Genomic DNA, 14617 nt, shown 5'->3' with positions numbered 1-14617 from the left:
ATATATATATATATACATATATATAAAACAAATAATAAATGAGTATATGCATATATACGTACAAGTATGTGCATACCTACATCTACCTGTATATATAGGTGCAAATCTGGGTACAGGACATTGCAAACAAAATGTGGACAAAAAAATAATAATAACCAGAGTACAGAAAACACACAGGCCACATAGAGAACATTTTCCTTCATCAGCTACCCCCATTCTAACACAGGCGTTTCGAAGAGTTATATATATATATATACATATATATATATATATCATCATCATCATCATCATCGTTTAACGTCCGCTTTCCATGCTAGCATGGGTTGGACGATTTGACTGAGGACTGGTGAAACCGGATGGCAACACCAGGCTCCAATCTAATTTGGCAGAGTTTCTACAGCTGGATGCCCTTCCTAACGCCAACCACTCAGAGAGTGTAGTGGGTGCTTTTACGTGTTACCCGCACGAAAACGGCCACGCTCGAAATGGTGTCTTTTATGTGCCACCCGCACAAGTCAGTCCAGGGGCACTGGCAACGATCTCGCTCGAAAATACTACGGGAGCCAGTCAGGCGGTACTGGCAACGGCCACGCTCAAAATGGTGCATCTCATGTGCCACCTGCACAAGAACCAGTCCAGGGGCACTGGCAACGATCTTACTTGGCTTGCCGGGTCTTCTCACGCACAGCACATTTCCAAAGGTCTCGGTCAGTAGTCATCGCCTCGGTGAGGCCCAATGTACAAAGGTCTTGCCTCACCACCTCAGCCCAGGTCTTCCTGGGCCTACCTCTTCCACGGGTTCCCTCAACTGTTAGGGTGTGGCACTTTTTCACGCAGCTATCCTCATCCATTTTCACCACATGTCCATACCAGCGCAATCGTCTCTCTTGCACGCCACAACTGATGCTTCTAATGTTCAGCTTTTCTCTCAAGATACTTACACTCTGACGGGTATTCACATTGACATTACACATCCAACGGAGCATACTGGCTTCATTCCTTGCGAGCTTACGTATGTCCTCAGCAGTTACAGACCATGTTTCACTGCCATGTATCATGGTTGTTTGTACGCATGCGTCATACAGTCTGCCTTTTACTCTGAGTGAGAGTCCCTTTGTCGCCAGCAGGTGTAAGAGCTCTCTAAACTTTGCCCAGGCTATTCTTATTCTAGCAGCTACACTTTCAGATCACCCACCCCCACTACTAACTTGGTCGCCCAGATAGCGGAAGCTATCGACTACCTCTAGTTTTTCACCCTGGAATGAGATAGAAGTTGTTTCCTGTTTGTTTACAGTCTTTATTGCACCTGAACATCTGCCACAAACAAAAACTAACTTGCTAGTTAACCTGCCTTTGATGTTGCTGCACCTCTTATGTGTCCATAGCTTGCACCGGGTACATCTTATAGAGTTACTACCTACTCCTTTTCTACATACTGAGCAGGGCCATCTACCTGAAGGGGTTTGTGTTTTATCTACCTTCCTACTTATTAGGATTTTGGTTTTAGCTAGGTTGACTCTAAGGCCCTTCAATTCTAGACCTTGCTTCCACACCTGAAACTTCTCTAGTTCTGATAGTGACTCCGCAATTAGGGCAAGGTCATCAGCATAGAGGAGCTCCCAGGGGCAACCTGTCTTGAACTCCTCTGTGATTGCCTGGAGGACTATGATAAATAAGAGGGGACTGAGGACAGAACCTTGGTGGACCCCTACCTCTACCCGGAATTCATTGCTGTACTCATTTCCAACCCTCACCTTACTGGCAGCATCTCTGTACATGGCTCGCACAGCTCTCACTAACCATTCTTCTATCCCAAGTTTCCTCATTGACCACCAGATAAGGGATCGGGGGACCCTGTCAAAGGCTTTCTCCATGTCAACGAAAGCCAGGTACAGAGGTTTATCCTTAGCTAGGTATTTCTCCTGCAACTGTCTCACTAGAAATAAGGCATCAGTAGTGCTTTTACCTGGCACGAACCCAAACTGCATCTCATCTAAATTGATTCGGTCCCTAATTAGTTGGGCTATGACCCTCTCTGTAACTTTCATAACCTGATCTAACAGCTTGATGCCTCTGTAATTATTTGTATCTAAAGCGTCACCTTTACCTTTGTAGCAGTTGACTATGATGCTGCTACACCAGTCATTGGGTATGACTCCTTCGTGTATCACCTGGTTCGTAATACGGGTGACTAGGCTATAGCCAACACTGCCAGATATTTTGAGCATCTCTGCAGTGATTCCTGATGGGCCGGGGGCTTTCCCGGTCTTCATACTCTTAATTGCTTTATCTACCCTGGTACTATCAACTCGGATAGCTGGTCCCTCTATTGGGTCGACATACGGCAGGCTCTCTTTCTCCCATTCATTCTCTTTATTAAGCAATCTATCGTAGTGGCATCTCCAGACCTCTTTCTTTGCATCCTCATTTAATGCAAGCGTACCATCATCCATGCGAACACATTTCTCTCCTACAACATCACTATTCTCTCTCCTACACTGTCTTGCAACACGAAATACCTCGAGTCTTTGGTCCTCACGGCGCAGAACATTGGCAAATCTTTCCTTATCTGCTTCCCCTCTGGCTAAATAAACCTGTCGCCTAGCCTCCCTTCTGGCACATTGGTACAATTCCCTGCTACCACCGTTCTTCCAGTCCTTCCAAGCCTGTTTCTTTTGTCTAATAGCCCTGTCTACCTCCTTGTTCCACCACCACGTTACTCTGGGTCGGGAGGGGACCTTACACCACCCACAAATCTGGTCGGTGGCTTTCAACAGGTTGTCCCGCAAAAATCTCCAATTGTCTTCCACGTATGATGCTATATCCCCTTCTATTTCGTTAAATGCTTCAAGTAACTTGTCTCTAAGTCTCTGTCCGTTTGCAGGGTCTTTAAGCTTCCACACCCTTCTCCTCCAAGCCTGTCTAATTCTGGGCACCCATTTTGCCTTGATCCCAAAGTCGCTAACTACTAATCTATGTTGTGGGGTACATTCTTCGCCAGGGTAGGTTTTGGCATTTATAAGCCGCCCTCTTTCCCTATTTCTGGCGAGGATGTAGTCGATTTGGCTAGAGTGTCTGCCGGAGCGGTAGGTGACTAGGTGACTGGCAGGTTTCCTGAAGTTGGTATTGCAGACCATAAGATCGGTTGCATCACAGAACTCCAGCAGTCTGGTTCCCTCCTCGTTGCGGGAACCGAAGCCATAGCCTCCATGTATGCCATGGAAGCCTCCAGCACGACGTCCGACATGACCGTTAAAGTCTATATATATAACAAGTCCAAATTAAGTGGTGTAATCTAAACTAACAAAAGTTACAGAGTGAAGTTCCTGAATCTGGATAAGTTTCAATGTTGTGGGAAAAGAAGATTCTGACATTTCGTCCGAGACAGCCCTTAGACAAAATATCAAAGGGATCATTACCCACTTACAAACTTTACTGTAAAGGCTACTATGCAGAGCTGCAATATAATGTAATTGTTAATACAGTTGTTAAAACTTAGCCCTAACACATATGCTAGTTTGGGTATAGAATTTCTGTTGGGCACACATTCAAAATAGTATTGAAAATATATATATATATATATATATATACATTTTAAACAAAAGCTAGAAGAATGTGTAACAAACTTTTATCTGTTAACTGTATGAACTGGGAGAGCAGCCAGCTCAAACTATTAAAAAAAGAACATATTTTACTGCTTTACATACAGCACAGATACACATTCACTATTTGTAACTTACATGTGCATAGGAATTTTTTGTGATACACTATTGTAAACTTCAATTTAAAGTGAAGGCAGTCAGTTGCATTAGACAAGCTGAATTAAGAGGCATCTATTCTTTGGAAAAGGACAGTAAATTTGAACTTATGACCACATACACATAAGGACTGTGACTTCATTGCAAATACATTTTATATATTTTATTTTCTTTACATTTTTTTTTATTAGTAAAATTGAGGATATGCCTTAAATTATATTAAAATGGAGAAAAAAAAATTGGGTGGCTTAAATAAATAATGTTGCAACCCAGTACAGGTAGCCAAATGAATCCTAAATTATACACAGGAAAATCTTGCTTTCTGTTTTTATTTTTTTTAAATCTTTCCTTTAGTTAAAAAAAGTAACACACTGTAAGATATGAATCCATGTCCCTGACTTTAATAATCTGCCCATGGATTCATTTTCCAGAAAAAAAAAAATGAATGAGATTGCAAGATTTCAAACTCTTCCAGTTGACAGCATTTTATAGTGAAGATGATGTGCTCTGGTTGCATATGCTATGACACCATTTATAAACATAAGCCACTCTTTTGAATTGTAAGAACAGAGTTAGAGAATGTGTCAAGGAGCCTTGCTATAGAAATATATGTCACAAAGTGGCAAGGATCTAACCTGATGCTATGTTAGACTTAGCAAGAATTTAAAGCACTTCCTCCACTTCTCTCTCCCATTACACCCCCTCATCTATCATTGACTGACATCCATATTATCACCATCATGTAACTATCTAACAAACACATACACTTCCTCACCCATTTTCATGAATCATGTTCTGCACCCTTTTGTGACTTGCCTTCTCATTTTTTTCCATCATTCTCTTGTGTTTGTTATTCCCCATTACTCTTTCTTTCCACCCTTTTAGTCATGCTATTTCTATCTAATCTTTTTACCAACAACCCTAATGTAGCTGTTTCTGGTATGTTTCTATCTAATCCCCTCATCACCAGCCAACATGTACCTATTTACACACCTCTCTCTCTCTCTCCTATTATACTTCTGCTCTGACTCCTACGGCTATGAAATCCTTCTTCATTCCCCTTACTCTCCCAATCTCACATCATCTGACTTCCGCCTCTTTCCAACCATGAAGTCTTTTTTGAAGGGGAGGCACTTTTTGGATGATGATGAACTTCTTTCTAAGGTAAAGTCTTGGTCCCAGACGCAACCTACCGACTTCTACAGATGAGGTTTTCACAGTTGCATAAAGCAATGGGAGAAGTATGTCACCATTGGTGGTGACTATGTAGAGAAGGACTAATAATTATGCCATGTTTTATTTATCTCAGTCTTTGGGAAGTGGGCCAGGATAAATTTTTAATGAACACCCCTCATACATGATTAAATGCATCCAGTGCATCTTGTAAAATGATTGGTGATAGGATGAGCATCCAATCATAGACCATAACAAAATGGAATATAGAAGCAACACACTTACTGATCAGTTCAGGTGAGCAGTAACTGAATACCAGAATGGAAAAGCCAACGTAAAATGATGACAAAAATGCCATGGTTAAGAACCAATGACAATAAGGATGACTGCACAACTCTTTTACATTGTAGCTTTCTTTTATAGAATGAAGTGACTGTAAAAAAAAGCCAAATATAAGCTTACACTCCATTAGATGGAAATCAGAACATTATTTATTTGACATTTCTAACAGCTACAATAAAAATTATTAAATGAAATTGTTTTTGTGACACAACATAAAATATGACTAAAAGAGATGCCTGTAGAAATAATGGGGAAATGTTGGAAGTTTGCATAGCACACAGAAGAAGTGCATATTTAATTACAACTGTTTCTACTTTGGGCACAAGGCTGGGAATTTTGTGGTGAGGGGTTAAACAATTAAATCAACTTTGATATTTGACTGGAGGGATGAAGGGAAAAGTTGACTTTGATGGGATTTGAACTAAGACTGTAAAGAGTACCACAGGATATTTTATCCAAGACAATCTACAACCCTAATATCAAATTTAAGCACAACTTTAAAACTCACTAGACAGGAAAGAGACAACACAGGAAAAAGAAGACTCTAGTCTTGTCAAGAATGAAAAACTGCAAGAAAGCAGATTTTGTCTGATGTTGTAACAATTCTGCCAATTTATCACCCTTTATAATAATGGTAAAAGGCACAACATCTGATATTTTGAGCAAAGGGTTAGTTCATTAAAATCAATCTCAGGACTTCTTTGGTACTCTACTGACCCCAAAGGAACAAAAAGGTAAAGAGCAAGGACAAATATAGCAAGGAATTTGTTCAGCTACTCTATCAATCCTGCCAGGATGACACTCTCAATAATGATAAAAACAATAATAATAAAGATAAATGAAAGACAAGGTCACTTGCATATTTGAAGTACCTCAAACTTCTCTTGAAGTCAAAAAGTCAAAACTCAATGGAAGAAATCTTGTGATTGCCATCAACATATGGGCTGTTGCTATAGTTTGCCATAGTGCCTCCATTCTAAATTGGACACGAGCAGGGACTGACCAACTTAATCACACTGCCTGAAAGATGATGACAATGCCAAATGTACACAGGCTGTACATGAAATGGGGGCAAGAGTGGACGTGGCCAGATAAGCATATGGGAGTTCATTGAAAGTGGAAGAAAAAACTAGGCAGAGTATTTGGTAAACAGCAAACAAGACTTACAACAGTATGCTGCTAATGCAGAAGGATTTACCAAAAGTTGAGAGTGATAATGAATTCCAATCACAAATAGTCAACAAGAGAGAGGAAATGCTACACTGCATGGAATTATATGGTCAGTTCTACCATGAGACTAACAACTTAAAAGACTGAGAAGTATCATGGATGTGGCTCAGCAAAGAGGACTGAAAGTTACTCAGGAGCAGACACTGAACACTAATTCAGTGAAAAGGGATATATATCACACGAGTGTAACAAACCTCTGCAGAATGTGTGGGGAGAAGGTCAAAAGCATGACTCACATCATTAGTACTTGTGAAAGTCTTGTGTAGAAAGAGTACAAACACAATTAGGTAAAACTTCACTGGCTATTGTGCTGGAAGTATAGATATGGGATTACAGAAGCTTGATACCAACATAAACCAGGAAAGTTAATGAATGAAATGGGAAGGCAAAACTCCTCTGGAACTTTGATTTCCAGGCAGACAAGGTGTCAGAGCACAGAAAGCCAGATATAGTAGCTTCCAAGAGCAACAAGCAAGAGTACTTATTAATTGATGTGGCAGTGGCAGGAGACCAATAGATTGTCATAAAAGAAAAAGTAAAGGTTGACAAATATAGACACCTGAAAATTGAGATCGCCAAGATCTGGTAGCTTCAAAAGTAAAAGTTTGTTCCTGTTGCCTTCGGAGTATTGGGTTCAATACCATACAACCTGAAGAAACGTCTGGACATTTTAAAAATACCCTACAATTTTGGTGTATTGCAAACATCAGGTTTACTTGGAACTGCACACATACTGCATAAAGTGTTGTCTGTCTGGAGTCCTTGTGACTAGACAGACAATACAAATCCCCAGTACACACAATTTTAATCTACATCACAATATCGGATACCAAGTGACATCTTTAATAACAATTTCAAATTTTGGCACATGCTTAGAAATTTTAGAGAAAGAAGGTAAGCCAAATACATCACTCCCAATACTTAACCGGTACTTTATTTTACCAACCCTGGAACAATGAAGAGCAAAGTCAACCATGGTGGTATTTGGAATAGGAACACAAAAAAGCCAAAAGGAATGCTGATTAATATTATCTCCAAAAGGCTAACAATTCTACCAGCACACCACCTCAACAATGATAATTCATTGAGCTTGCTTGGATTTGCCCAACTCAACCACTCACAAAGAACTGGTATGGCATTTGTGAGGTTGGCTGAGCAACATCTCATAGCCATTTGGAAATGACTGGACAGCTGACATATATGGGTTGTCAATAGGAGTGTATTACTGAGATTTTCCATAGTTCTCAAGCTCTTCCTGATATTCAGAACAGCCTATAACATGCACGTATAAGCACCATCAAGCCTTGCTTCCAGATGTTTGCTAAAGCAGTGAACCTGTACAATAGCCCCAATTTCATGACATCTTTCCAATTGCTTCTGTGAAAGTGATGTTACTGCTTGAATGTACAAGGCACTAGGCCTTGAAATTTGGGGGGAGGGAACTATTCAATTACATCAAACCTAGTGTTTCACTGGTAATTAACTTATAGATCCTGAAAGGATGAAAGGCAACGTTGACCTCAGAATGTAATAGCAGACAAAATACCACTAAGCATTTCACCCAGCCCACCGCCTTAAGAATAAAAATAATAATTATAATACTTCTAGGTAAGAAAAGTGGATTTTCCCTTTTCTGAATATATCAAAATGTAACTAATTTGAAGGAAATTATGAGATTAAAAGAGAAAGGGCCAGAGTTGTTGTTGAGCCCTTTTGATTTCTGTTCATATGTATACAGCATGGGAAATATATTTTGATATATGCAAACAGTTATTCAAAGTGAATTCTCTGACTTTATAATTATGATCAAGAATATGTAATATCAAAATCGCTTCATTAATTATAACTTTTGTTGAACTCTATTCCCAATAGTAAGGGAAGAGTCTAGTGGATTATGCTGCAGTATGTTATAAATATATCTGGAAATCAATATGATGATGAGGATGGTGATGACAATGGCAGTGGTGGTGATTTTGTGGTGGTGCCAATGCACCTGAGTGTTGTAAATAGAAAAGAGACACAGAGCAATTTGTGAATCACAGAAGCTGTTAAGTATTGCTGGAACATTCTAAAAGGATATCGTTAAGGTCCAGAGAGGTAAACCAAACAAAGAACACTAAGCGTGAGTCAAAGTACCATGCTGGTTGTCAGTTGTACTAGAGACTGAAACTTAAGAGATCCATTTAATAATAAGAACTGGTTATCATGCTGGGTTTCACAATCAGTTGGAAAGGTTGTTTGATGTTATCTCGAGATACACTGAATTTACCTATCTGGAGAGTTTGGAGATGACCCGAGCCAGAGCTCGATTTTCTTCCTTAACTTTTGCGTTCTCCACTTTTAACTTTTCATGTTGCTGGAAAGAATAAACAAGCTGTAACAGGGGAAAGCAAAACAAACAGGAGAGGAGAAAAAAATCATACATAAAGCAAGGATAAACAAATAAGAAAAACCAGGCTCCAAACAGGGAAGTGTGATCTAACTAAAATTTTATTGCATGAAAGTTGAAGCACTTCAGAAGGGAAAGTAATATAACCATTATTACAAAATATAAATAGCAAACCAGGCTAGTTGCTTAAAGCTCTGTGTGTGTGTGTGTGTGTGTGTGTGTGTGTGTGTGTGTGTGTGTGTGTGTGTGTGTGTGCATGCATGCATACATATATATATATATATATATATATATTTATAAAGTGTAAACGAAATTCTTGATGTCAAAAAAGGTTTACTGAAAAACCTTAGCAATGGAATTGATAAAACGATGTTTTTTTTTTTTATTTATTTTCCTCTTCCTGTTAGGTATTTGACTTCAGGGATATCATCACTTATGCTAGTATGATAAAAGGTAGATGGATGTTAGAATAAGAGCTAGACCTTGAGACATTAGATAATCTGAAGAGAAGTATAGAAGAAGGGAAGTCTCACTGTTAGACCTAAGTACAAAGAAGTTCAAGGTGAAACATGTCAAAAAGAAGAGATGAACTTGCAGCAGAGAGGAGACCTAGAAGTTTCCAGACAATATGATGTGAACCACAGATCAGATCACTGGTTGAAGTACAGTAAAGGTATACAGCTAACAAACAAGCCTGGAAAGATTAAAAGAGGAAGGGGGAACTATGTCTGGTATCTATAAGAGAAACTAGATGTCAGATATGTGTAGCACAGAGGGAAACCGAAAGTAAGAGGTTTCACAATATTCTAGTATGAGAGAACCAGAAGTCTAGAGATCTCTAAATTGTCAAGCAGTGGCAGTATGAATCAAGATATCACAGAAGTGTCTTTGAATGTCAGTAGTGCAGTTACCCTTACAGATGCCAGAAAGCTTATGAATATTACATTGAGATGCTGCTGAATGTGGAGAATGCATGGAGAAAGAAGAAGTATTCGAAGAAGACCTAACAGAGATCATCTATGGAAGTTGACTAAGGAAAGTAGTTGAGCCATCAGGGATAGTTTGAGCTACAGAAAGTATTCAGTGAAGTAGGGTTGCACAGTTAATTAGTACACCATAGTCTTATACGCAGTGACTGGCATAGCAGTTTCATTGTCAACTGCTTCAATGGTAAAGAAAATTTTCTACAAAGGAGCAACTGCAGAAATATCAACTGATGGACTATGAAAAGTCACTAATAAAGCCCTCTTTCTAGTAAGACAGCTGCAAGAGAAACTTAGCTAAGAGTAAGTAACTATACCTAACATTCATGGATCTAAAAGGCCTTTGACAGGATACATCACTTTGTGGTATAGTAGTTTTCAAAAAGCTACAAGCAGATGAATAACGTATGAAAGCCATACAACCCATATAAAGAGAAGCTTTAAGCAAAAGGAAAGCAATAATTACAATTAATGATTTTAAATGAACATGTGAAAGTCCATCAGAGATTGGTTTTCAGTCACCTACTGTTATAAATCTACAGGTCATAACAATAGAATTTAAAAGAGCAGCTGTCTGTGGAAATGATATATACCAAAGATAAATTCTTTCAAATATTCAAAAGGCTCCACTGAAGTATTTGCTCACCTAAGTGGTGAAATAAGAAATGGAGGTGAGTACTTCAAGATCATAGCAGCTAGGATTGAAATAGTGGCAAAGTTTGTGAAACAAAAGAGTGATTCAATCCATGAGTATAGAGGGGAATTTAATGTATGATACATGTATGCAAGATATGGTGGTGTCAAATGCTAACAAAATGGGTACTGAGCATTGAGGATGGAAAAAGACTGAAAAAAAACAGGCAAGTGTGCTCCACTGGATGCATAATATTAGCAAATATGAACAGAATTCAAATGAGTTGAGACAAAAAATCCATCAAAAGAGGAATCAGATGAAGCTTCAAAAGAGGAGACTGCAACTGTATTGTCTGTATGAAAGATGACAGTTGAGTAAAAAGGTTCCAAGCTATTTAAGAAGTAGGGACCTGTAGAAGGCCAGATTTGATAGGGGAAGAAATGACTGATCTCAGAATAATAAACTTCACTAAGGAGTGATGAGTAATGGCAACTAATGGTAAGATATGTGAGAGAGGCCCTGGTTTCACCACTACTCAATCAAATCGTCCAACCCATGCTAGCATGGAAAGCAGATGTTAAACGAAGAAGAAAAACGAACATGTAAATTATGATTTAGAGAAGCGGGGAGTATTATGTCTGGGTATATTTCTTCTGCTGACTCTCTGTTTCCTGCGGTTAGAAGTTACTTTTATGGTTTATACTCCAAATAGAGACTTTTGCTTTCTTTTTCTTAATTCATTTTTGGCAAACAGAAATAAATATAAACAGAAACTTTTATCATTTTTAAAAGTATAACTTGACTATATTAAACAATAAATAAGAAATGATTTCTATTGTAAATTTTTTTTAAATAAAAATCAAGAATTTATCTTTATCAGAAGCAGCCATATTGTATGTATTTAGAAGAGAGAGAGAGAGAGAGAGAGAGAGAGAGAAATAGAGAAAAAGAGAGAGAGAGAGAGAGAGAGAAAGAGAGAGATAGAGTGAGTGAGTGAGTTAGTGTGTGTGTGTGTGTGTGTGTGCGTGCGTGCAGGTGTGTGTGTGTGTGTGGGATTCTAGCAGTAGGGGGTCGTATGCTTCTACTTTGAATTGCATGACTAAAGAGAGGCTAACTTGTAATCCATGAAAACTTTGTTTCAGCCCATTTGTATCAAGTGGCAGAATTAAATTACTTATGCACTACTTGTGATGGTATTGAATACTTTTCCACCTATTTGATACCATAACAGAAAAACATATTCAATGTAAACCCCCAATAAATTCAAAATCATTAATGTCCCCACCCCTTCAAGCAGTCAATAGAGTATATAATAGTGAAGACAAGGCATATATAAGTAATTACTAAAATTCCAAGTATGTTCATCTCTAAAATATACATTCAATTTAATCCAATTCATTTTTGCATAAATAAGAGTCAAAACTTTTATTTGTACAAATGCTGTTTCAATCAGCAGCAGCTCTTGATCAGTGAACATTATAAAACTAATATCTTTACTGATTAGAGCAAGAAGATATTTAAAAGATACAGCCTACACATTAGCAGTTTGTCAAGAATTTTTATGTGGACACACTGGTTGCGGAGTCAAAACTCAGTGTAATAAACCATTCACTAAATTGTTTTAATGGATTTAGAACATTATGCTAGAAGACATAATATTGTGCTTTTCAGATTATTTTATCCAAATTCTGACAAGATACTGCTTCAAGTACATTTATTAGATAGTTAAAGTTTATCACACCAATAGACTACATAAAAGAGATAAATTATTTTAAATATACCAATAACAAATCATTGAAATTTGTAAAGTTCAGGTGAACTGTTGATATACAAGAAAGCTAATAATGGAAATTATAGAGAATATTCATAGAAGTCAAATAACCACAGGCTAATTGAGGTCAAAAGTTGCTTGAATAAAAAACTTTGTAATTACATAAAAAGCTTCATTTATGTTAAAATAAATTGTTTGTAATATTTGTAATCTTTGTTAAAATAAATTCTAATTGTCAGAAAAATATTGAGGATTGATAAGTCAAAGTTTGTTGCATACATTGATTAAGAAGGGAGCCAGTTAATTGTTTATCTTTGGATTAAAATCACACTGTGCACTCAGAAGCTTAAAGACCATAGAATAGTTATATTTACTTTGAAAACTTATACTGCATTAGCTTCATAGTTGAGTAATGAAATTGGAAATTAGAGTGGCTTATCTTCAGGCTTCTGTGGCAAGGTTATCAGAGAGCTACCATGCAAACATCGTGCTAATTATATGGAGCAATTAAAATAAAATTGTATGAAGTAGTCGGGAGCATTATTATTATGAAAAACTATAGGATTCACTCCAGACAAAAAAGTTTTGACTACCCATGCAAGGGAAAGAAATATCCACAATTCTGTTAATTTTAACAGAAGTTTTGATAGTCAAGATGAAAAAGACATTCCTACAGTTGACATAAAAAATAAACGGGAAAGAAAACAATTAGTTTAAATTTTTATTTTAGATGAGAAATAGTTTTAATATTAACAAATAATTCCATTTCTTTTTCCTGATTCAGGAAAATTTTTGGAAACATTTAGTACAACTGTTAATAAATTACAAGAAAAAAAAGACAAAATACATCCCAGTCTGGGTGAAATATTGAAATTTCTCTTTTGCTGTTGCAATGCTGGGTAAAATAACCATACAAAATTTGTGAAAAACATCAAAAGAAAAAATAAGATCATTTTAACAAATATTTGTAGTTTATTATTAAGGAAAAAAACAGAAAGCATTGCACAAATTATACCAAAGATTAATCACTTACTAATTGAAAGTAGATATAAAACAAAGAATAGGGATTGAGAGACAACTAAACATTTTGATCTAATGAAGATGAAGATGTAAAACAATTGGAATAATGATGAGGATAAATAAGACATATGATGGATATTATATTGAGATACAAGGATGAGCAGTATGAAATTCGGTGGAAAGATATAATTGGATATGCCATAGTTTTTTTTATTCATGCTATCTAGTGAACATTTACATAGTAACTGACCAACTGATACTAACTAATAGTTTTAGTTAAAAACTTGTATTTATACAGAAAAAAAAAAATACGATAAAAAAAAGCACAATGAGGAACACTTTGCATCGAATACTGTCATGAAAGACGAAAGAAACTAGTCACTTTAGAAATTGTACAAAAGAATTTAGTAAGAATTTAGTACATATAAAATGAATTTATGTGTGTGCGTGTGTGTGTGTGTGTGTGTGTGTGTGTATGTAAAAGAGTAATATATGTATATATCATCATTGTTTAACATCCGCCTTCCATGCTAGCATGGGTTGGACGATTTGACTGAGGACTGGTGAACCAGAAGGCTGCACCAGGCTCCAATCTGATCTGGCAGAGTTTCTACAGCTGGATGCCCTTCCTAACGCCAACCACTCCGAGAGTGTAGTGGGTGCTTGTACGTGCCACCGGCACGAAGGCCAGTCAGGTGGTACCAGCAATGGCCATGCTCAAAATGGTGTTTTTACGTGCCACCTGCACAAGAGCCAGTCCAGCGGCACTGGCAATGACCTCGCTTGAATGTTTTTCACATGTCACTGGCACAAGTGCCAGTAACTCGCAACGCTGCTAATGATCACACTCAAACGGTGCTATTTACATGCCACCGGCACGGAAGCCAGACAACTGCTCTGACAATGATGACGCTCGGATGGTGCTCCACTGGCACAGCTGCCAGTCACTGAATTTAGTTCAATCATGATTTTGATTTCACTTGCCCCAACAGGTCTTCGCAGATAGAGTTTAGTGTCCAATGAAGGAAAGGTACGCATAAGTGGGTTGACTACACCCCCTGGCAGTGGCCTCGGATTATGGTCTCACTTGGCTTGCCGGGTCTTCTCACGCACTGCATATTTCTAACGGTCTCGGTCACAAGTCATTGCCTCGGTGAGGCCTAATGTTCGAAGGTCATGCTTCATCACCTCATCCCAGGTCTTCCTGGGTCTATCACTTCCACAGGTTCCCTCAACTGTCAGGCTGTGGCACTTTTCACACAGCTATCCTCATCCATTCTCGCCACCTAACCATACCAGCAGAATTTAATTTATCAT

The 14617-nt window shown here is 37.9% G+C and overlaps 1 protein-coding gene across 6 annotated transcripts in view; it reads right to left on the bottom strand.

The window, feature by feature from the left end:
* Positions 1-14617, bottom strand: part of LOC106871763 (protein phosphatase 1 regulatory subunit 12A) — a 148447-nt gene that overhangs the window by 12480 nt on the left and 121350 nt on the right. For 2 of the 6 annotated variants that reach the window (XM_089347206.1, XM_089347210.1), the window contains one exon: positions 8773-8859. The exons of the other annotated variants lie outside the window; for them this stretch is intronic. In XM_089347206.1, coding sequence (XP_089203332.1) covers positions 8773-8859 — 87 coding nt within the window. The remainder of the gene's footprint in view (positions 1-8772; positions 8860-14617) is intronic. 6 annotated transcript variants of the gene reach the window in all.

The sequence above is a fragment of the Octopus bimaculoides genome, chromosome 2 (assembly GCF_046866305.1).
Source record: "Octopus bimaculoides isolate indiv1 chromosome 2, ASM4686630v1, whole genome shotgun sequence".
Lineage (NCBI taxonomy): Eukaryota > Metazoa > Mollusca > Cephalopoda > Octopoda > Octopodidae > Octopus > Octopus bimaculoides.
Note: the sequence above shows the minus strand (reverse complement) of the source record. Positions and strands in the feature narration are given on the sequence as shown.